Source organism: Vulpes vulpes, chromosome 16 (assembly GCF_048418805.1).
Source record: "Vulpes vulpes isolate BD-2025 chromosome 16, VulVul3, whole genome shotgun sequence".
NCBI lineage: Eukaryota > Metazoa > Chordata > Mammalia > Carnivora > Canidae > Vulpes > Vulpes vulpes.
In genome coordinates, this window is record NC_132795.1 from 5864768 (window position 1) to 5888002 (window position 23235).

General features: G+C 52.2%; 2 protein-coding genes across 7 annotated transcripts in view; one reads left to right on the top strand and one right to left on the bottom strand.

The window, feature by feature from the left end:
- The window catches only part of USP37 (ubiquitin specific peptidase 37), a 97055-nt gene extending 92315 nt beyond the window's left edge, over window positions 1-4740 (top strand). For all 6 annotated transcript variants that reach the window (XM_026002164.2, XM_026002165.2, XM_072741742.1 and 3 more), the window contains one exon: window positions 1-4740. In XM_026002164.2, coding sequence (XP_025857949.1) covers window positions 1-88 — 88 coding nt within the window. In that variant the 3' untranslated portion in view covers window positions 89-4740.
- Window positions 4702-23235, bottom strand: part of VIL1 (villin 1) — a 25002-nt gene continuing 6468 nt past the window's right edge. Inside the window, exons 4-20 of the mRNA XM_072741744.1 lie at window positions 22901-23097; window positions 21534-21642; window positions 21260-21370; window positions 19758-19960; window positions 19579-19657; window positions 19299-19397; window positions 18499-18652; window positions 17857-17957; window positions 17632-17769; window positions 16708-16866; window positions 15408-15587; window positions 14937-15082; window positions 14175-14319; window positions 13536-13724; window positions 11610-11678; window positions 10163-10303; window positions 4702-5712 (exon numbers count right to left, since the gene is read on the bottom strand). Of these exons, the coding sequence (XP_072597845.1) occupies window positions 5599-5712; window positions 10163-10303; window positions 11610-11678; window positions 13536-13724; window positions 14175-14319; window positions 14937-15082; window positions 15408-15587; window positions 16708-16866; window positions 17632-17769; window positions 17857-17957; window positions 18499-18652; window positions 19299-19397; window positions 19579-19657; window positions 19758-19960; window positions 21260-21370; window positions 21534-21642; window positions 22901-23097 (2334 nt within the window). The 3' untranslated portion in view covers window positions 4702-5598. The remainder of the gene's footprint in view (window positions 5713-10162; window positions 10304-11609; window positions 11679-13535; window positions 13725-14174; window positions 14320-14936; window positions 15083-15407; window positions 15588-16707; window positions 16867-17631; window positions 17770-17856; window positions 17958-18498; window positions 18653-19298; window positions 19398-19578; window positions 19658-19757; window positions 19961-21259; window positions 21371-21533; window positions 21643-22900; window positions 23098-23235) is intronic.

Here is a 23235-nt window from a genome sequence, read left to right on the forward strand (position 1 = left end):
GGAGATCTTTGATGAACTGCTGGAAACGGAAAAGAATTCTCAGGCACTTAGCATGGAAGTGGGGAAGACCGCTCGTCAGGCCTTGTGAGGAACAAACTCCTGGCTTGGCAGTGTGCACTGCGTATTCCCTCTTATTGCTGCCCACCTCACCTTTCCTCTGCCGAGGAGAATTTGGAATTCTACTTGATGCGGGAGCAACAAACAGCTCAGGGCCAAACCAAAAGACGAAAATTGCAATTATGTGGAACGCTCCATGCTAATTGTTTTATGGAAACTTTGGTCTCACATCTGTAGCTGATTATCCTCTTTTTCTCCTACAAAAGTGGCACTTCCCTTTGTCTTAGGAATACATGTACATATATATATATATATATATGTACATACAAACACGTGCACACATATATGTGGAATGAATGGAGCCTTAAAGAGTTAGGAGGAGCCACCAGAGAATGCCTGCTCAAAATTAATAGCACAGCAGTTTGGAGAAGAAATGAAGGTGTCAAAGAGTCCATTCACCTGAGAGATGTGTAAAGATATACATATCAGTTGACATTTAGCTTTTCTGTTCCTTGAGTAGTTTCACTCAAGTATATAATCTTTCATGTGTGTTTCTTATTAGTAGAGTTCACTGGAAAGCCAGCTCTCCATGTTACACTAATGACAGTTTGTCCTCCTTGCAAAGGAGAGACATTTCTGCCACCTGGCGTGAGGAGCTTTTTTAAAAAAAATTATTTCATGGATTTGTGATGCTTTTGCTGTTTACATGCAGTCCCAAGAAATGGGTTGTTGGTGCTTTGGAATGGGTTATGGTCCCGTTTGGTATTTGTTGTATACTTTGTATTTTCTTTAAAGAGGTTCCTTCACACAGTATATTCATTGTATATCATCTATATTAGTATGGTAGTGAAGGTAAAATCTTTGTTTTCTTCTGTATCATTCTTCTGTGGAGCGAGCATTACCTTAATAGATCACAACCAAACTGTAAGAGGTAGGAAAATAATAATCCCAATTGGAATTCCCCAGCAAGGATATTTGGGATTAAGGAAGAATGCTGGCATCTGTCTCTCATACATGGAGGGGATCCAGGTGACGATTCTTGTATTAAAGCTGAAAACTCTGGACCACTAGAAGCCCTACTGCAAGTGGGAAAATTAAGTACATCAGCTTAAGAGAAAGCTTGAACATTTACTCATTTGCTGTCTGGCTTTGCCCTTAAAACAGGGTGAGAATTAGAATGAGATTGGTTTAGGTAACCCCAAGAGCTAACAAATAACAAAGGTGCATGATACATTTATCTTTCTGGGTGCTTTGAGTTGAGACTAAGTGGGAGTGCAACATTAAGTACCACATTAGTCACTCAGCTGGCATAACCAGCTTGGTTATTAAGCAGTTTATGAAACCATATAAAGAATGAGTTTGAGAGCAGAATTCTATCCACAAAATAATTTTGTAAGCCCAGGAATCCTTAGGCTCACACAGTGAAGTGTAGCAAAATGCAATCTTCAGTATTTTCTTACATGTTTTTCTTGCTTTTATCATCAACAAGAAGGTAATTCTTAGTTCAGTTCTGAGGTAGGGACAAAACCACATCAGTTTTTCAGGGGAGGAAACATGTTAAAGTCCATCATCACAGAAGATGCAACATCTTTTCTGGAAGATTGCCTTAAGAGAGCTTCAGCCCCACACTTGGACATGTTCTGACATAGTAACTTGTTCTAAAATTTTCAGTTTTTAAATCGTAAATGGCCCCAGCACATTGGTTAACTACAGATGAAAGCTCTGCCTCCTACCCTTTACCTATACACTACTATAGTGAATGTCCCGAAATGGTGTGCTGGTAGGTTGTGCATGAGTAGTATAGAGCAGAGGAAGATACTTGTTTTAAAAACTATAGCTTTTGCTGGAAAATAACTGGTTTTCTCCAGAATGAGTGAAGTGATGATCAAATTCTATAACTAATTAGGACTTCTTTTCCACATATTTGCATTTGAGAGCTTCAAGAGGTGCTGTTAAAAATATGACTGGAAACATTTTGAAGTGGGGGATACATTAGGGCATAAAAAAATAGAAACGATGCCATAAGCCTGATTGTCCAAGAAGTGCCCTCATTTGACTTGCTTTTTGTAGTGTGTGTGTGTGTGTGTGTGTGTGTGTGTGTGTGTGTGTGTTTGGTTGGTTTAGAAGTACACGTGGTTCAAAAACCTGGTTTGATAAAAAAAAAAAAAAAGGAAAGAAACTTGGTTTGATCTTCATTTCTTGGGCTGGACTTGTTGAAAATAGGTTACTGAGGTAGATGAATTTTATCATTGCTCATGTGCTTGCAAGTTTGGGATTTGAATTTTCCTTGGTAGCCCATGCATTATTGTGGCCTGGTCAGCCTTCCTGTCTCCTTGCACTCCTTTATTTCCCCTTTCACTACACTTTATTTCTCATTTGGGTTCAGTGAAGGGTTCAGGACTACAGTTGGCGATTTCAGATGGACCGCATTGTAGGGGTTTATTGTTTTTTTGAGCTGGCTGTATATATTTAAAAATTGTAAGTAGATACTATATTATTTTTTTGCACAGTATGATCAGTTTGCTCAGAATCAGAGCAGGGGTGGGGGGACATTTGATGTGTTGGGGCCAGGAAGGGACAAGTCAGATAAGGACAGAGTGCTTCAGTCCCAGGCAGCCCACACAGCCACCTATTTTCTATTGAAAATACCAAATGTGGTTACATTACTTTAGATGGCATTGAATTGGAACTTGACAGCACTTAGTCCTGCAGACAACTGATCTTAATTGAAAATTTTTGGAAGGGAAAAACTAAATTAAAAGTCAAACTTACTGATTCTTATCCCCGAGTATTTGGAGAATTAGAAGTTGCATGTGCCCAGACGGCTGCTGTCCCTTTAGTAGCCATGACCTTAATCCAGGCCCATGAGAAGATAGACACTCTGATTTGTGGGCAGTGTATTTATATGTGTGTGCTCACTCATCCGTTTTGTCTCAGCAGGATAGAATAAGAAGAAGCAAGTCCATGAATTGTTCTTCTATTTATATTTTGATTCCAAAAGCTATTTGTTTACTTGCCAGGGTCTGTTAATTTCAGGCCTAACCTAATGGCTCAGTAACAGATGTAACAAATGTAAATGTGTTTACATTTTTAAAAAAAATACAGTGATACTTAGAGATCAGCTGATTAACTCTGGGAGGCAAATATTAGACTATACATTTCTTTACTTCTAATTCAAGTGTAGAATTCTTCCAAAAGAGAAACTGTAAGAATTAAACCCTCACCAAGTGAATTCATGAATTTACTTATTCTTCTGTATTGCAGTTACCATTATGTAACTATATAAACATAGCTCTACACATGTACAGCTACAGATATAGTTGTATAATGAAATTGGGAAACACCTAAATTGAAGAGATTTTTGGCAGTGTCTATATAGTTGAGTGTTATGAGTATAGAGAGAGCATGGGGGTGAGGTTTGGAGACATACAGAAAAAAAAGTAGTTGTAAACTCCATGATCTGAAAAGAGTTTATATTAAAACAAATAAAAACATTACTCTTCTTTCTTTGTCCTCTGAAATGACTGCAGTGGATACTCCTAGTCAGCCAAACTTTTTTTTTCTCTTTGATTAAATTGGCATTCCCCACCCCCGGTGGTCTTTAGTCGGGGAAACAGAGCTAGATCTCCCAAGTACATTCAGATCTTGTATATATATATATGGAGATTTTTAGAAAAATGAACAACCCAGTACCAGATGCAAGTCCCATGGGTGTCCCCCCAAAACACCAAAACAGGTGTATCCTTTCCTTCTCCCATCTTGCTTTACCACTGAGTAATGCTCTCTTTAAGTGTGTACAAAACTGAATGGATTTCTGCCATCTAATATCTTTCAAATGCATTACTTCAAAATTCTAATTTTGTCTCTATTGGTATGTCTTATTAACATCTGAAAAACATTTTATTGGGAAACTACGGTTTGGTCGGCCTTGAGAGTTTTGTGACAGTTTTTTGCTCTTGTCACCACAATCACTGACTCCTTTATGGCATGCTTTGATTATTAGACTTCAGGCAGTCTTTTCTGTTGTATCATATTTATACACAGTAAATTTTTCTTTCCATGTGTGCTATATGTCTGAGGTTTTGAAGTTTTTAATAAAAAGTGTGCCAGTATGAGTAAAAGCAGTTGATTTTAGAATATTGGACTTAAAGTACATTAAGAGGTTCAAAGTATAGGCGAATTCACTGGTGAAACAATAGAGGGGATGAGGGTCTGAATCAAGACCCAAGTTCAATAGGTCAAATGCCAAAACAAGAGCAATCAACTGACCTGGCCTGTTTCAAGAACAGAGGGGATGCAGGGAGTGAGACCACACACTTCTCGTCCCCAAGGCTTCCCTCCCTCTCTGAGCTTGCCCTTCCATCCCAATTCCTCTGGCCTGTTGTCAGTGTTGTTTACTATAGAGAGGAAAACCGAAGGAAGGGTCCTACACTTTGCCTAATTGAGCCACTACCAGATTTGCTGGCAGCTTTGGCCACATTATTTGTGAGGTGATTTTCTTTCTTTGTGTTCAGAGTGACTTGATTCTGATTCTTTATGTTGTTTCGTATGGAGCGGCACTTTATCTGTGTTTTAGCAGAACTGTTCCTCTGTATCCTTTACGGTTCTTCCTTATTTTTGTTTCCTTTTAAATTATGCATAGAGTTTTTTGTGTGTGTGAAATTAAAGCCTTTATTAACCTTGTGTTGGTTCGCCTGTTATTTCCGGAAAGGACATAACCTTTCAGACACTTAACCATTGGTTGAGGTTGTGAAATCACTTTCTGTTGGCTTTCTGGTTTGGACTTCCATGCAGCAGCATCACACTTTAGAGGAAACGGAAGGGCAGACAGCCACATGGCTGGAGTCCACACCGAGTTCTCGTTTTCACTGGAGGAGCCCGTGAAGCTTTGCAGAGGTCCTGGATGACAGTTTTAACTCGGCATTGGGCTTAGCTAAGCTCTTCCTTTGCCTTATTGGTACCAGACGGGCATGAAACGGCCTCCAATAGAGACACACCCAGTGGGTATGTTGCTTTTGCTGGGAACCAGTTAGTGTGAAACTTCCTAACTGGGCCTTTTCCCAGGCCATTCAACTCTTGCAAAGGAGTCCCCTTTAACTTGTCGCCTAAATCAGGAAAGTATGTGAAAAGGAAAAGCCATTACTCTGGGAAAGATGTAAAACTGCAAAAGCTTCAATCCACTCTTCTTAGATAAAAATTAGTCACAAGAGAGGAAGACCAAGGGACTCTCAGAATTCAAATGTTTTGTGGAGTGTTTGCTCTTCTAAGAAGGGAAAAGTCTGAACAGGATGATTAAAGTGATGTTAACACCCAGGATCGAAACAATGTGACCAGCTTCTTAGCTGAAATTGAGACCATAGTCTTCTTAGGGAGGTATCATTCTGGAAGTATAGTTAGGTTACTAAATAAAAGTGGCAATGCCACAGCCAGCCACTCACAGGTAAAATTTCACTTCAATTAGTACAGGACTAAGAGGCCAGTCATGAAAACTGAAACCGCAAAGATAGGGGACTGCTCTCCAACCACAACCATTCCTGCTTCTCAAAACAGGCCTTTTTCTTTCTTGAGGTTTTGTTGCTTCCATTTAGGGAGGGCAGAGAAGGCCGTGGGTGTCATTCCCAAGACCTTGGTGAAATCCTCGACAGACAGGTGCTCCTAGAAGAGAGGAACCAGAAGGCAATGGTCACCTTCTTCCCCCAGGGTTTACTTTGATAAGTCCTATAGGTGTGGTATAGTAACTACATGAGGGGCAAAAGCAGGTAAGGTCAGGAGAACCAGGATGGTTGGGGAGGAGTCAGGTGACACGTGAGGTCTAAGAAGTTTGATCCCTGAATTTGGAATGTGACCAACATGAGGTAGATTGAGCTCCTTTTGACAAGCGCACCTTAGCACCCTAGCTCTGAAATAACTAGGACATTTGACTTTAGCTTGCTTAAGGAATTGGCCAACTAAGAGAATGTCTTAGTTTTCCTCTATAAAATGGGAGAATAAAGGCCAATTTTTGCTTCTTTGTAATGCTTTTATGGGGAGGAAAATGATACTACACAGGAAAGAGCACTGGAAACCAGTGTCTTGTTCATCTGTCTTACTGAACCGTGGACCCAAGCGAGGGATCCTTTCTGTATCTGGCCCACAGAGTCAGCAGATGAGCCCCAGAAGGGAATCTACCCAAGACTCTGCTGTTACACAAGAGGCCCAGCTCTGCTAGCAAGAGTCTGTGAGCCTGGGGAGGGGCTTGCCCTCCTGGGCCCCACCTTGCTCGAGATCAAGTGAGCAAGGCCGGCCACCCCAGCCCGAAGAGCAGAGCACGCAGCAGTCTGGCGCACATGTAGAGCTGCGGCATTTGCAGAAACACCTGGCTGTTCTGAGCGGAAGTGGATGACTCATCCTGCCTTCTCCCATCCTGTGAATGATCTAGAAGCTTAGATAGCACAATTCTATCTACTTTTTTGCTCTTAGTTTAGAGATCATGACCTGGAAACCACTTTCTAAGCCCGGGATATGCTGCTTCGTGAAATGAAGGGCTTGCCTGAGATGACCTTTGCTCCCAGCTAACTCGATCATAGACAATACTGCTTAAGGCCAGCTAAGTGCCCTCAAGGCACATCGTGTGAGAACCCCAAATTGAAGCTGCTATGAAACAACATCTCCCAGCCTTCACCTCTGCTCCCCAGGCCCCAAGAAGAGGACGAGGTAGTAAGAGCCATGGGTTCTTTTCAATGTGAGCCCCGCCAACTGCCACCCCAGGGGAGTGCTTTATCCACTCCTGCAGAAAGCCCTTAATGAAACAGCTTGGAAAACATCTGTAGGTGGACTTCAAGCTCAGGTGGGCTGATGCCTCAGTTCTCTAACCTGTCTTTAGGTTTGCCTCCTGCTCCCGGGCATTCGGGCATTCGCTCCTCAAGTTCCCTAAGAGCCCTGCCCCTGCCCCCCCCCCTCCCCGGCAGGGAAGAAGAGAGGAAAGGTGAGCGGTTCGAGCATCAGTGGCTGGGGAAGATGTGCCTACACCGAATTGGTTTGTAGCAAACTTCCACCCCAGGTCCTTCACCACTGGGGCTGCAGGTGCCCTCTCTGGCCCCAGCCAGGCTGGCTCCACAGCTTGGCTGCAACTTCTGGACTCTGACCCGGAGGGTAGATAGCAGGAACTGCCCATCCCAGTGGACTTGTATCTTTCCACCAGTCCTGCTGTTGGACTCTGTGGTCCTACCAGCTGATTACTGGCCTCACCCATACCCACATCCGCCTCTCTGTGGTTTACTCATTGGTACTCAGATTATCCTCTTGCTGCTGCCTGCAGCCAGGCCCACCACCCCACTCTTCATTGCCCCTGGCTCCCCGTCCGAGTTTGGAGCAGCCAGAGAGGCCTGAAGCCCTCTCCTACTCTCCCCACTGAACATTGAACCTGCAGCTCTCCCACAAGTATGTATGTTATTCCCATGATTAAAAAAAAAGAAAAACGGGGCACCTGGGTGGTACAGTCGGTTAAGCGTCTGAGTCTTGTTTAGGCTCAGATCATGATTTGAGGGTCTTGAGATCAAGCCCAATGTTGGGCTTCTCCCTGAGAAGAGTCCAGATTCTTTCTCCCTCACCCTCTGCCCCTCTCCACTGCGTGCCCGTGCTCTCTCGCTCTCAAATATTTTTTAAAAAATCAGCAACGGGGACACCTGGGTGGCTCAGAGGTTAAGCGTCTGCCTTCAGCTCAGGTCGTGATCCCCGGGTCCTGGGATTGAGTCCCACATCGGGCTCCCTGCATGAAGCCTGCTTCTCCCTCTGCCTGTGTCTCTGCCTCTCTCTCTGTGTTTCTCATGAACAAATAAATAAAATCTTTTTTAAAAATCAGCAACAAACAACTGATTTTTTAAAAAAGAATCTTAGATTTTGTAGACTGTGTCTACCATGGTAGGGTTGTCTTGATTCTGTTTGTCCCATTCCAAATGCACCATCCCTTCAGCCCCCTATCAATCACCTGGTTCAATAACACTGGCTCCCCCTCCTTTCGGAAATACTTTGTGCCACATCACAAGATGGTAGCGGCAAGGCGGCAGGACTCCGAAGACCTGGTTCTTGCCCTGACTCTGCCGCTAAGTAGCTTATGTCAAGTTACTTGGGGCAAGTCCCTTCCCCTCTCCAGTTTTCTCAGACACTCATAAGAGCAGCTTACGTTTACAGAGCACTTGCTATGCACCAGGTGCTGGGCAAAGAATATTCATAATATCACTGTTACCAAAAAATATATTGGGACCATCCCATTATTCCAGCAAGGACACAGATGGGTACATCTGGGAGAGAATGCATGGACTGGTCTCCAAGGTGAAGGGCAGGATGCAAATGCTCTGGGAACAATACACTTAAACATGTATCAGGCCCATTTCTTGGAGAAATCGGGCATCTCTGTTCTGTGGACTCTTTAATCCATTAGTAACACTTCTTTACGGTTTCTTATACCCGGAGTGCATGTTCCCTCAATACCCACATCAGGCTAGATTTGCCATCTATTTTGGATCTTCACATAGCGGGAACGAACAGACATTGGAACTGTGTTTTTAACAAACTCTTCTTACCATACTCTCTCCCCACAAGTGACCCAAGTGGGACCTGCAGTTGCAGCCACCAGAAGCACCTCGCGCTGGCGCGCCTCTGAAGAGCCTGCCCACCAAATACACAGCAACTGCGATGTCTCCAGGCTGCCTCAAATGGCACAGCGACCACCAAACTCATTGTTGTCCCATCTAAGCTCTGCCCCAGAGGTGTTTCTTTTTCATCTCAGGAAATAACACAACTGCACCCACACACACTCCTTTCATCAGTAATTACCAAGTGCCATTGACTTTACCTCCTAAATATTTCTCTAAACCATCTCCCGTCCTCCGCTTCCCCAGCCACCGCCTATTCTATGCTCCCGTCCACCACTCAGCCTGCCTATGGCTGCTGCTTTTGCCACCTTCCAGTCCCTTTTTCACTGAGTAGCTATAGTGATCTTTTTTATTTAAGGTTTTATTTTGGGGGTGTCTCAGTCTGTAGAGAGTGTGACTCTTGATCTCGGGGTGGTGAGTTCAAGCCCCAGGCTTGGTGCAGAGATTACTTATAAATAAATAAATAAATAAATAAATAAATAAATAAATAAATAAATAAATTTGTTTTTTTTTTTCTTAATATTTTAGAACTTCTTGAAAGTAAACTTTTTAGGGCAGCCCGAATGGCTCAGTGGTTTAGTGCTGCCTTGAGCCCAGGGCGTGATCCTGGAGTCCAGGAATCGAGTCCCATGTCGGGCTCCCTGCACGGAGCCTGCTTCTCCCTCTGCCTGTGTCTCTGCCTCTCTCTCTCTCTCTCTCTCTCTCTCTCTCTGTCTTTCATGAATATATAAATAAAATCTTAAAAAAGAAAAAGTAAACTTTTTAAAAGTTCAGTCTACAGACTGAACCAGCCAGGTGCCCCTATAGCGATCTTTTAAAAGCTTAAACTCGACTGCCACTCACTCCCCTGCTCCAACCATGATGGCTCCTTTCTACTTTGGACAGACACCACGTTCCCCAACGTGGATTAGCCGGCACTGCTCCCTTGGGCCCCCAGCCCCCTTGCCTGCTGCTCCCCAGCTCCGCGTCCCACAGCCAGCTGGCCGCCCTGTTTATTCCCTGCCTCTGGGCTTCGCGCATGCTGTTCCCTTCTCCAGGAATAATCCATTTGCCTAAATAATTCTGTTCCCCTTTCAGAAGGCAATCTTCTCTCCCTAAATCAGGTTCCTTTTTGGAATACTCTTCATGGCACCTGCACTTCACCTTTGTGGTCCTTATCTTTTTTTTTTTTTTTTTTTTTTTTTTTTTTTTGTGGCCCTTATCATCACTGAAGTTAAATGATAGTGTAACCAGGATCCTTTGAACCCACTGTCCTCACTGAGCTGTGATCTCACATAGAGGTGAAGACCAGTTCTGTTGTGTTCACCAGGGCACCCCCAGCACCTAATCACCTGCAGGGCACAGTCAGGGCTGGGGGTCGGGGGAGGGCAATTAGTGCTGTCCAGCAAATGGCAGCCAGCTCTCCTCCTCCTCCTCCTCCTCCTCCTCCTCCTCCTCCTCCTCCTCCTCCCCCTCCTCCTCGTCTGACCTACCTCCTTCTTACTGGGGTCTACACCCTCAGGGAGCTCTTCCACAGACTTGTTCACCAGCTGCTCCAGGGGAAAGATGGGTAGAGGCCCAGAAATGAGGCTGGTGTTAGCAGTGAACGTGTTCGGCTTAGGTTTGGTGATCTCCTAGGGAAGAAAAGGAAACCACTAGTCAATTCGACTGGTTTGTGATGACCTCCAAGGCTGCCTTCTTCTCTGGAGTCAATACTGATTCTAGAGCACCTCCTTCAAGAAGCCCTCCACAGCACCCACCACCCACCCACCTGCATGTACACAGTCCTCACAAGAACACACCATTCCAGCGGACCTGTGAGCAAAACCTTGCTGGGTTTGTACCCAACCAAAGCCAATGGGTGGAAGGTGATTATGTTGTTCTATGATTTCTGAACTTCTCCATGGCTTCCCACAGATGTCTGAGGTCCACCTTGGGCATTTATGGGCCTCTTTCTCTTATCTGTCATGAAACTGTCATCAGTCAACTCGGTTAGCCTTGACCTATCTATGCTTTTCTGCCCGAAGTATCTGTCCACCGTGAAGGGTTTATTGAGTGTGCAGGTGTTCAGCCTGCGGGTGGGGCCAAGAAGCCTGCGTTATCTACTAAGGACCCCAGCGTGCTTGTGAAACTGCTCTCGTGCCCTGGACACATTTCTACAGAGTCTACTTGGTCACGCCTCCCCTTGCCAGCCTGCGAACTTCTGGAAGGGAGGGCTTTGCTTTTGGATTTCCACATCCTAGGCCAATAGGCTCGATGTGGTTCTATTAACTAGGTGAGAGGCCACAGGTCTGGAGAGGGGACCCCAGGGTGACCAAGGCAGACAAATCATTCTTTCTCAAAGTGTAGCCCATGCACTAACTAACAAATCACCTGGCTGTTCGTTTACAACAGGCATATTCCTGGGGCTCGTCCCAATTCCACACACCAGAATTTGGGGGAGTGAGTGGGACTTTGGGATCTGCGTTTTAACCAGCTGCACCCCCCTTGCTCTAAGCTCCCATCACCCAGACTCTTCTCTTAATGCACCATCATACTAGGAAGTGGAAGAAAAAAAAAAAAACAGGCTTCGAAAGCTCGAAGTTAAATAGGGAGAAGCAGGGATCTCTGGGTGGCGCAGCGGTTTAATGCCTGCTTTTGGCTCAGGGTGTGACCCTGGAGACCCAGGATCAAATCCCACGTTGGCCCACGTCGGGCTCCCAGTGTGTGGAGCCTGCTTCTCTCTCTGCCTCTCTCTCTCTGTGTGTGACTATCATAAATCAATTTTTAAAAAATTTTTTAAATAAATAAAAATAAAATAAAATAAAATAAAAATAAATAGGGAGAAGCACTTTCCTGAGCCGTGGGAGGACATGGTGGAAAGGAAAGCCGGGGACCCTGCTATCTTTCTCAGCTCCCGTGGGGCTGCGCGTCATCAGCCTGCCACCTCCCCATACTCACAGCAGTGATCTGGCTCCAGTCCTCAGGGCTTTGGAGCTCTGCCTTCAGCTCCTCATAGGATTTGGTGTTCTGCACATAAAGTAAATAACAAGTTAGACCCGGCTCTCAGCAGAGGAGATGGAAGAACTTTTTTCCTTCCGGGGGCTGAAAGAAGGCTGGTCTCAGTCCTGGGGGTGGGAAGGGGAAAAGGGGGCTGGGGCCGGGGCCTGGGCCTGGGCCTGGGGGAGGGACCCCGAGACAAGAGGCTAGATGGGGAGGATGGGCACCCACGGGGCACTGGTCAGCAAAGGCCCCCTCAGCCCCATGTGGGGATGGAGACCACCCTCGGAGGCAGAGCGAGCAGCCACATGCAGCCTGGAGAACCTGCCTCCATGGTGGGGGCTCTGGGGACCACAGGGGTCTCCTCCCAGAGCCTGGAGGGGACCCTACCGCAGAAAGGTGAAGGCATAGAAGGGACCTCGGCCATCTCCATACACCCAGGGCCCCGCATGGCACGTCATGACTGCAGTCGCGCTGACCCAGAGAGAAGCCAGCGAGGACCGGAGGGGAGGGAAGGCCTCCAGAGTTGACACGGATATGAATTTAAGAAGTTCTGGCATCGGGGCACTGGGTGGCTCAGCGGTTGAGCATCTGCCTTTAGCTCAGAGCGTGATCCCGGGGTCCTGGGATTGAGTCTCACATTGGGGCTCCCTGCGTGGAGCCTGCTTCTCCCTTTGCCTATGTCTCTGCCTCTCTCTCTGTGTTCCTCATGAATAAATAAATAAAATCTTTTTTAAAAAATAAATAGAATCTTTTAAAACATCTACTTAAAAATAAATTAATTAAAATAATAAATGAATAAATAAAATCATAAAAAAAAGAGTTCTAGCATCTAGACTTGCAGCCTTGAGATTTGTTTCATCTCTCCTCAAGACTAAATTCAGCCCATCAACCACTGAACAGATGCCTTCAAAAAACGGATCTGAGGAAATGAATCTAAGCTCTGTTTCCCTAAACTCATCCGTTGTGCAAATTTTCGTGCACCCAAAGCCACCGGGCCAGCACTCTCCACCTTAGCCTTCTCTCTTCCTGCAGAAACCTTGCACAGGCTTCCATCCTGAGGACCCTCCTTCTGCTTCTATGTGTGGCCAGTTCAGGAAAACCCTGTGAAAGTCTGACTCACTGTCCCTCAGGGAAGGGCCACAGGTATGACACATTTTGCTTAGGATGTAGTGCCAGGAAGACATTTGTCTGTCCTCAAGAACTGACGTGTCATTTCAGCTGGCTTGAGGATTCGCCAGCACTGCCTCCGAGAAGTGTCTACGGAGATGGGAATGTTCCTTCTCTGTGCCGTCCAAATGGGAGCCACCAGCCGCAGGCGGCTAGGAAGCACCTAGCTTCGGGCTTGTGAGAAATGGAATCTTTGATTTTGTTCAGCTTTAATTTAACTGGTCAGTACGGCTCTTAGCAATAACGTGCAGCAGCCTTGAGCTAAGTCTGGTACACAGGCAAGGCCCCGTCATCAGCCTGGGGGTTGACAGATTGCCTTCCTCTCCCTCACCAGGGGGCCTAATGGTCTCACACAGCCTTCCTCCTCACTCGAGGCCCCCTTGGGCCCCTTTAAAAATTTATCACTGGGGATCCCTGGGTGGCTCAGTGGGTTGGCGCCTGCCTTTGGCCCGGGGCGCGATCCTGGAGTCCCCAGGATCGAGTCCTACGTCGGGCTCCCAGCATGGAGCCTGCTTCTCCCTCTGCCTGTGTCTCTGCCTCTCTCTATGTCTATCATGAATAAATAAATAAAAATTTTAAAAAATAAAAAAATAAAAATTTATCACTGGTCCTCTCTCAGGACGAACAGAACAGCCTGGGAGTCCGGCCTGCCCCCGGGGGTGTGCACAGGGTCCTCCCGGAGAAGGCCGTAAGGATGAGGGCCGGCCGGCCACTCACACTCCACTTGAAGGGATCCCACGCCAGGAACCAGCCGGTGAAGGTGGAGGGCTCATATCCCTGCTTCACCACGATGATGGGGGTGTCGGGGTCACGGCCGCTGGGGTGGGTCTTGAGATACTCCTGTGCCGTGACGGCTGCGGCTCTCTTCTCCTCCTCGTTGGCGTGCTTCCCGATCCAGAAGAAGACCTGTGGAGAATGCAGAGTGTGGGCAGCCCTTCCCGTCCCCCCGGCCCACTGGGCTCCGATGGCCGAGAGTGGGGCTAAGTGACCTCAGGCAGGCCCCATCTGGTCTTGACTCTGCAGCTGGGACATGAACGGTTTGGACAGATGCCCTCTGCTTGGATGACCTGCCAGCGTGAGTCCCAGCCTCTCCAGAGCCACCGACCTCAAGAACATGCTTCTGCCGTGTGACAGAGGTGGGGCTCTGGGAAAATACATCTTGCCCTGCAGCCCCTTTGGGCACATTCCTCCCGACCTGCCTCTTTCTTCCTTAGGCTCTTGTTCATAATCCCACACCCAGGAAGGATTAATAAGGGAGCCGAGACAGTGTCAGACCTTGCCTGTCCCTAAAGTCACCATTTCTCGGCTGTGGGGATGGAGCTGGTGGGAAGGGAGGTCTTCAGGCCTCAACCCTACCTGGTCCCAGACATCTAGCAGGAACACATCGTCCTCTTCCAGGTCATCTTGATTGAAGTCGGGGATTTCTGTGGCCAGGAAGCGCCCGGTCTGGTTGGAACATTCAAAGAGCCGGGGCGTGATGGCCAGGGTTTCCTCCTGCAATCTGCGGGATGGAGACAAAATTGTGTTGGCAAGAAGGCAGGGAAAGAAGAATCGAGGACACAGAACTCCTACTTGGAAAGCCCAACTTCTGGGAAAATGCTCTTTTTTTCCTGATCCCACAAAAAGTGCCCCCCTCCTCCCCAAGAGTCTAAGAGTGCTCCAAGGGAGAAACCCCCACCGCCTTTCCAGGACGTGCATTTCAGAAACTCTTCCTTAGGCCCGTTGGGAAGTTCTTTCTGATATCTTCCTCCTAGACCTCCGACAGTAGCAGTAGGAGGCCTAGAACTACTAGGCCTCAACACTAAAGGGCAGGGCTCCGACACCTTTTTCCCAAAGGGCAAGCCCTGTCCCTCTTTTTGAGTTGCTTCCTACTGCCATGAACTCCATTTGCCAAGAAAACATGCCCAACAGGCCCCAGGCATACCGCACAGACACAGCCCCTGTGCCCAAGAGGCTCTGAGGGCATGGGCTGCCCCTTACTCGTCTTCCAGCCCCAGGGACCTGGTACCCAGAGTCCACAGTCCATGCTTGCTGCAGGCTCTGGGCCATGGGATGGAGGTGCTAGGAGGCTCTCCAGCCTCAGGTCGTGAGCTGGACGCAGAGGGTCCCCATAGTTACCTCTTGGTGTTGGCATAGGGAGCCTTTCCACCCAGGGCTACCCAGAAGTTGGCCGGCTCCTGCCCTTCCACAACCACTTGCTTCTCTGTCCGGGAGATGGTGTCAGCAACCATCTTGGCCATCTCCCGCTCGTCCCCACTGCAGCCCTGGGGAGAGGAGGGGGTCAGCCTTGTGGCAGCTCTACTGCCACACCGACCGCCACCCTTCCATCACATTCACTGGCCCAGAGCTCCTCGTCCAAGACGGCCCTTCTGCCTGGATCAGGACCCCGTGCACACCCCTCCTCTGTCCTCGACACACCAAAGAATGGCAGAGGGGACAGGAGTCGCCCACTCCTTCAGGATGGGAGAAGGGAGGCTGGCTAGAGGCCACTGGGAAATGAGCCAGACCTACTGGCCAGAGGCTCCCCCGAGGCCCGGGGACCCCTAAGACCCCCTCGGGGAGGGGGAGGCCACCAGGCCCCGCACACACCTTCCCGCACCACAGGTAGCAGCAGGACTGGGTCTTAAGGATGAAGACGTCATTGGAGTTGAGGGAGCTGGCCCGGGGCTGGACCTCAAAGGCCTTGGTGTTATTGGCGCTGGTTCCCTGGACCTGGAACAGCCGTGTGGAGGGCACTGGCTCCTGTGTGTTGGCCCGGGAGGTGCCTCCCTGGAGGGTGTGGGGAGAAGGCAGAGAGAGAAAGACAGAGACAGAGAGCAACTTAGTGCAAACAACAGAAGATACGAGGACACAGAGAACAGAGCAGAAGAGAGGCTGGGGTGGGGCTGCCCGCCCCCAGGTCCTGACGCATCATCACCAAACTAGCCTTTGAAGACACTGCTTTGGTCATGGCACAGCCCTGCTCAGAAATCTTCAGTGGCTCCCCAGTGCGTATAGGCTAGAACCCGCTCCTGAGCCCAGCCTTTGAAGGCCCCACAGGACGCAGGTGCAAATGGCCCTTCTAGACACTCTGCTCTCTCCAGACCCTCGTGTTTAGCTCGCCAGGCTTCTCACTGCTCCGTGTGGACCGCCCCCCTGGGCCTTTGTCCTTGCTGGTGCTCCTGCACTGCACGCCTCACTTTACCTCTGCTGAGCTCTTCAACTCTGACCCTGACGTCAAGGGCTCCTCCAAGCCCCCCTTCTGCCAGGAACTCCCCGCCTGCCCGGCCTCTCAGATTCCCTCTCCTGCCCTGTAAGGGCACAGGCTCCCATTCACGCCCCACTGTGAACTCAACCTGTGTCTGGGTTTAACCACACGGTGCCTCAGGCTGTTAGTCCGCTGCTGTCCCAACAAGACAGTCAACAGGAATGCGTGGCCCGTTCCCGCCCTGGCACTTTGCGGAGGCCGCAGGCTTCATAGGGGCTCCGTAAACAGATGATCTCTTAAGTGAGTGCGGGACATGCCTATGCCATTATGTTAGAGGGCACGACGCAGTTTGGGCAGGCTCATCGCTTGGGCAAATCCAGCCAAACGAACACCTGTTCTCATGTAGAGGATCCAAGGAGATGGGGTGCAGAGACTAACGGTGCTTGCACACCCTGTGTACTCCTTGCATGTTCTTAAAGTCCTGAGAGGTTGTTTGTCTTGCCAGTTCCATGTACGTGGTGGGGCCTCAAACAGTCCTAACCTACCAGCTTAACAATAACCCACAGCCCGCGGACCAGCTCAGTCCTGTCCTACCAAGGATGCACTTCACCCCGGGCCCGCCCCAGGCCCTTGCCCCATCTCCTGGTGCCTGCCCCGCCACGATTGCGGGTACTGCCAGGAGCCTCGGGCCAGCAGCCACACCTGGTAAACCACCATTTGTCCCTTGAAGATGGCCATGAGGTGTGGTGGCTCCTTGCCCATCGGGACCCGGATCTGGACCGGTTCGTTGTTGTACTTCTGGTCTAGGGTGACGGCTTGATAGGCAGAGGCTGTTATTTCATCCTGGCTGGCCTGGCTACCCTGGGGACAAGCACAGTGGAAGGGGAGGGGGACACGGTTGGCCCGGTTCTGAGCCCGTCCCCAGCCGCAGCAACAACCCCATCCCCGATTCTCAACTGGCCCCAAAGCAACTGTCTGCCCCTCCAAACAGCGCCCTGGACATGGCCCAAACCCAACCCGACCCAGACCGAGTCCTTTCCCAGCTCACCTGCCCCCCGCCCTGACCCCAGACCTCCTCTTCTTCTTTTTTATTTATTTATTTATTCATGAGAGACAGAGAGAGAGAGAGAGAGGCAGAGACACAGGCAGAGGGAGAAGCAGGCTCCATGCAGGGAGCCCGACATGGGACTCAATCCCGGGTCTCCAGGATCACACCCTGGGCCGAAGGCGGACGCTAAACCGCTGAACCACCCGGGCTGCCCTCCTCTCCTTCTTACTTGGGACAACACTGTGGCTACCACACCGCTACCCCCAGCACCCACACATCTCCCTGCTCACTCATATCTGGACACAGAAACTCACAGTGCTTTGAGCACAGGAAGGGAATGTTCTGGAAGCCATGGACATTGGAAAGGAGGCTCCATGAACCCAGAGAGGGGAAAAGGTTGTGAATGGAGGTACCCCGTGCTAGTGGGATCTCATAGCCAAAGGAGTCCCAGTATGAAAAAGGGGTGAGCTCCTCATCACTGGAGGTATTCAACTCAAGAGTCGTGGCCACTTGGCAGGGGTATAGCAGAGTGGGAGCCAAGCTGGCGGTGTTCTGGGCAGGGCTGGGTGGGGCCTGACCTGCCAAATGTAGAGCAAGTAGTTCTTCTTCTCCCCAATGAGGTAGGTGTAGAGCAGCAGGTAGCAGTCACCCCCGTAGAAGTGGCCTAGCCACTTGGACTCCACCGGCACCAGCTCTAGGTTCTCAATGCGCCACATCTGGGGCAGGTAGCAGGCTGGCATGAGGGCCGGGACAGGTTCCGCTGACCCCTCGCCCCCCGGCCCGGCCTCCCCCGCTCACCGTACCTGCACCTCCCCGCTCCCGTCGTCCACCATCTTCTTCTGGGCAGCCACCTGAGGCTGGACGTGCATGGATGTGGCATCAAACTTCACTTGCTCCACTTTGGCTGGAGTGAAGGGGAATCGCGACAAGCTTGTCACAAGCTGAGGGCCCCCAGGTCCTCACAACGGCCCCGAGTGACAGCTACAATTCTTAGATCCGTTTTCCGGATGGGGAAGCCGAGGCCGGCGAGGTCGGTCCCTCCATCCCTCCAAGGTCGCAGGGCTTACGGCAGACCCCATCTCCCGCCCCCCGAGCCTCCCCGGGCTTCTGCAGGGCCTCCCAGGGGAGCCCGGGGAGGGAGAGCCTGTTTATCCTCTTCTTCAGTTTGCCTTCAGCAAACACTGTGTGGTGACACACTGACGCTGTCTGCTTTCCAGGGCGACAGCCCCATTCCAAAGGAAAGACAGGTGCTTGTCAGCTCCCTTTGAGTGACAGCCCCAAGGAAGGGAATGCAGGTTCCCTCGTGTCGTTCCCCCCCAACCCCACCCCGAGGAGCCCAGAGCCAGGGTGAAAGATCGCATGCAGGGGGGACAGGAGGCAGGTGCAGGTGCTCCCCCCGCCCCACTCCGGCTCCTGACCCCACCCTGCCTCCGGCCAGGCCTCACCCACGGAGCCCACGGCGTGGGTTTTGCCCAGGCCTGAAGTCCGATTGGGCAGGGTCCACTTCTGGAAGAGCTGCTGGAACACAGCTGACTCGGCCCCATCATTCTGCACCTCCACCTGTGTGCTGGGCGGGTACTGCTTTGCTTTGATAAAGTTCTGGGAAGAGAAAGGGGGTGGCTGGGTCTGTGTCCCTCTCCGAACCCACCCAGACCCCCTCACAGCACGCCGCAGCCTGGCTCTAACCCCAACCCCACCACAAACCTACACCTTGGTCCCAAGCCCAAACTTGAACCCAACCCCAGTCTCAGTGCTGACCCCAAAGCTAAACCCTGCTTGGCCCCAACCCCAAAACCCAGCAAGATCCCAACCTTGACCCTACCTCAATTCTAACCCCATTCACCAGCTGCCATCTCCAAGCTTGAACCCAACTCCCATTCTATCGCTGACCCCATGCCAACTGGGACTTTAGCCCTAATAATGACCCCAAACTCTTACTTGCCCCCACCCGCCCCCTGTCGACCCAATTCTCTCTTGCAGAAAGTACAGCTTCCAATTCTCCCTCTTTCCTCTGAACTGAGATGGAGGTGGGAGCTCCCATCCTGAGGAGGCTGCGAGGTTGCCTGGTGGTTGGCCCCTCGGCATGCAGAGAACCCCCAAGACAGACAGAACAGACCCCTGCACCCCCAGCCGGGTCAGGCCCAGGGCTTCCCAAGGCCCCCGCCTGGCGCCACACGTGGTCTGACCCCATCCCCTCTCCCTGCCTATCTGATCGTCTCCCTCGCCTGCCTGACCCCATGCCCACCAGTGCCTGGTTCATGGCTCCCGTCTTCTCCTGGGCATTGGCCCTCTTCCCCTTCCACACGTAGATCTTCAGGCCCCCCTGGTCCAGGATATAACAGTCCTAGAGGTGGGAGACAAGGGTGATGCAGGGTGGGGGCCCAAGGGCGCGGTGGGTGCTGGGCCACGAGGAGGGGGGCAGACACCAAGGTGCCTCCAGGGCCTGGCCTTGCTCCCACCTGGGGTGGGGTGGGCAGGGTGCAGCGGGATGGGAGTCGGGGCTGGGGGTCCCCAGGCCCTCTCACCTCGTGGCTGAGCAGGTCTTGGGTGAGGGGCCTCGTGGCGACTTCTCGCACCACCAGCTTTCCCTCCGCGTCCGACACGCTGCGGGCCAAAGGCACAGCACAGGCCGGGAGGTCCCACGCCGCCCCCCGGCGCCTCCCCGGAGCCCCCTCGCCCGCGGGGAGCCCAGCTGGACACTCACTGGTACAGCTTGAGGGCGGCCTTGACCGCCGGCTCCACCTCGTTGTCCGGCACCGCGGCCTTCAGGGTGCCGCGCGGGCCCAGCACGTGGTTCATGATCTCCATCAGCTGCGGGGTGGCCTTCTCGTTGTCCCCCTCCACCACCGCCACGTAGGTCCGCCCGCCGCGCTCCTGGTCTCGGATCTCCTTGGCCAGGGTCATGCCCTGCGGGGAGGCCTCGGTGACCCCGCGAAGGCTAGTGGGGCAGGGGGTGGGGGGAGCAGGCCCACCCCACAGCGGCCCCAAGGGACAAGGCACCGTGAGGGGGGACCAGGCTCTTAAGGTGCGTGTGAGGGAACCGAAGCAAACCCCACTGGGAAAGCAGGTTTCTCGGTGGCAAGAGGGTGTTTGGGGTGCACATGCTGGGCCTTCGCTTTTGACCTTGAAATTTGTGATTTTACTTCACAGTCTTGGACAAAAGCGGAGCCCTGGGTACCACAGTACTCAGTCTCTTTGCCCACGGTGAGCTCGCCTGTGCACACACATGCTCGCACACACGTGCACACACACGCACCCCTGGCTCCCCCTCCTCGGCCCCGCGGCCCCTGCTCTGGGGACTGCCACTTCAGTCCCCAGCCCCAGTCCCGGGCCTGCTTCCTCTCTCTGTCACCAGCCCAGCTCTCTGCTCTCAGCTCATTTACCCAACCCCATTTTATTATTTTTTTTCCAACCCCATTTTAAAGGTGCCCCAAAGTGAACCCTGTCGCTCCTGGTCGTTCCCAATTCAGGAAATGGGACTCCAGCCCCTTCCTGGCTGCTCCAGCACAGCGCCCCTCTCTCCTCCACCCCATCCACCACCCACAGAAGGCCGGTGGGTCCCCCCCTGCCCCCCCCCGTCCTGTCAGGAGGGGCGGGGCACCTCCTCCCCTGCCCCGATGGCCACCGGGCTCCCTGCGTCCCCGCCACCCCTTGCACCCCTTCTCCATCAGAAGTCAGAAAGCCCTTCAGACCTTCCAGGCCCTGAGAACAAAACCCAACCCAGAACACCCCCCGAGAGCGAGACCCCTCTCCCCTCCCAGCTCCCTGTAATCCCCCCTGGTGCTCTGGCTGTGCTGGCAGGGCCCCCACTGGCCACTTCCCTCTGCCTTAGGGCCCTCGCCTCCCCAGCCCACCTCCTCCGGAAGCCTTCCCAGAACCCCCAGGGCCACGCTCACCCCTCACTTCTCAGCTGCTGCCTTCCTGTCTGTCTCCCCGACCCGACGGCCAGTGGAGGCCAGAGCCAGGGCAGATGAGCCATGAGAACACACGCCAACCCTGACACGCGGGCCTACACACACACACACACACACACACACACACACACAAACACACACGGACACTCGGATCTACCTCTGAACATCCGGCCTAGGGTGGTGAGGCCTGGGGACCTGGGGGCAGGTGGGCTGGAGGGCGAGGGGAGGGGCGGGTGTGGGGGGCAGGTGAGGGCAGGGGGGATGGGGAGACGGTGGTGCCGCCCGGGCCTACCCTGAGTTTCTCCATGCGGTTGCTCTCGGGCCCGTTCCACTGGATGATGAGCTTCCCCAGGTCCAGGAGGAAAACATCCCCGCGGTTGAAACTCTTCCAAGCCAGCTCCACCTGGAGCGTCAGGGGTTAGGTGCAGTCAGAGACTTGCCCCAGGGCATCGTCCCTTCCCCCCCTCCTCCCACCTGCACCCCTCCTAGGCCTCTGCCCTCCACCCAGGCCGCGGGGGGGTGGGGGAGACAGGAGGCCATGCCCCAGGGCCCTGGCCGGGGCCCACCTCTCCAGCCACCACGTTCCTCTTGCCCTTGACATGCAGCAGCCGCTGGATCTCGTAGGAGTTGGTCTCCACTTGCTTCATGCCAGAAGCCACACCCCCCTTCTGGATCCTGCGAAGAGGGAGCTAAGCAGGGATAGCCAGCGGGCGGGGGTGCATGACAGCCTGGGCACCCGGCTGCATGGGGCCCTCTGAGGGCTGGCGCGGGACTAGGATGAGGTGCATGACATGGCGCAGCTGCAGCTTTGAGGCCCTTGCTCTCAAGGTCACACAAGTTCGAGATCGGGCTTTCGCCTGCATGTGCATGACCTTCCTCAGCCTCCTTAAATTTTGCACCCCAGAGCCCTCCCTCCCCGCCCCTGTGGAAGTGTGGAAGGCCTGCAGAGGACAGGGGGCTGAAGGGAAGGGGAAGAGGGGAGATGCTGTGGGCTGAACTGTGTCCCCTGCCCAACTCCTAAGTTGAAGCCCTAACCCCAGTGGGGTGCGATTTGGACCTGGGGTCTTTGGGAGATTTTGATGAAGTTTAGATGAGGTGGTGAGGCTGGGGCCCCTGTGATGAGGTTAGAGCCCTCAAAGGAAGAGACTCGGGAGAGCTTGCTCACTCTCTTCACCGTGTGAGGACACAGTGAGGAGTGGCTGTCAGCCAGCCAGAAAGTGGGCTCTCCCTGGAACCTTCGTGGACTCCCCAACCTCCAGAAGTGTGAGAACATTCATCCCTGTTATTTAAGCTACTCGTTCCGAGGCATTTTGTTAGGGCAGCCCAAGCAGGCTAAGCCAGGAGAGGCACCAGCTCTAATGCCCCAAAGGGGTGGACTGTTGCTCTAAGTGTGGGAAGAAGAGGAGCAAGACAAAAGGGAGGGGTGAGGACTGTGGCTAAGTGAAGAGCTTCTGGCCTATCCTGCTGGTCAGGAGCAACTTGGCTCTTGAGTGTGTGTTTCCATGGGCAAAGCCCAGAGACCAGGTCTTCCGACTTTTCAGGAAAAGCTAGAAATCTGGGTGTTTAGTGTGAAAGCCCTGCTTTGGAGCATGGAGAAGCAGTCATTCGCCCACCGGCCACAGGGAAGACTTGATGTGATGCCCCGGAAGGCCTGCTTTGGCACCGGGCTCTCCAGGACATTCAAAGAGGGGGTGATTTACAAAACTTATGGTGCACAGACTTTCAGAATGGCCACCCAGAGGAATAAAGACAAGGACAGGGCAGGAGCAGAAATGGGTGGGGAAGCACAAAGAACAAAAGTCTCCCTCTGGAGACCTCCCATGGTAGGTCTCCCCACCCCAGAACGCCACCCCCTTGTGGCCCCAGCTCCGCCCCTCCCTGGCCCTGGTCCCCCAGCCCCCACCCGCCCCGCTGGTGGTGTGCCCCTCCGTACACAATGCCCTGCTTGAAGTAGCCCCGGAAGGCCTCGCTCTCGTTGCCCTGGACCTCCCGGTGCTGGACGGCCCGGCCCTTCAGGAAGTCATCCATCTGTGTGGTGTAGATGGCAGCCGCCCCTTGCTCATCCTGGGACGAGGCCTGGCCGATCCAGTAGTGGATGTCATAGGACAGATTGCTGCCCGTCTTGTGGATCTAGGGAGGAGAGCAGGTGTGCCGTGTGCCAGAGGCCCTGGCCTCCCACAGCCCTCTGCCCGCCTCCCTGCTTTGCATGGTTTCCCACACACATGGGCCTGGGCCACGGGCGAGCTGGGTGGGGAGGGCGTTTAGTGC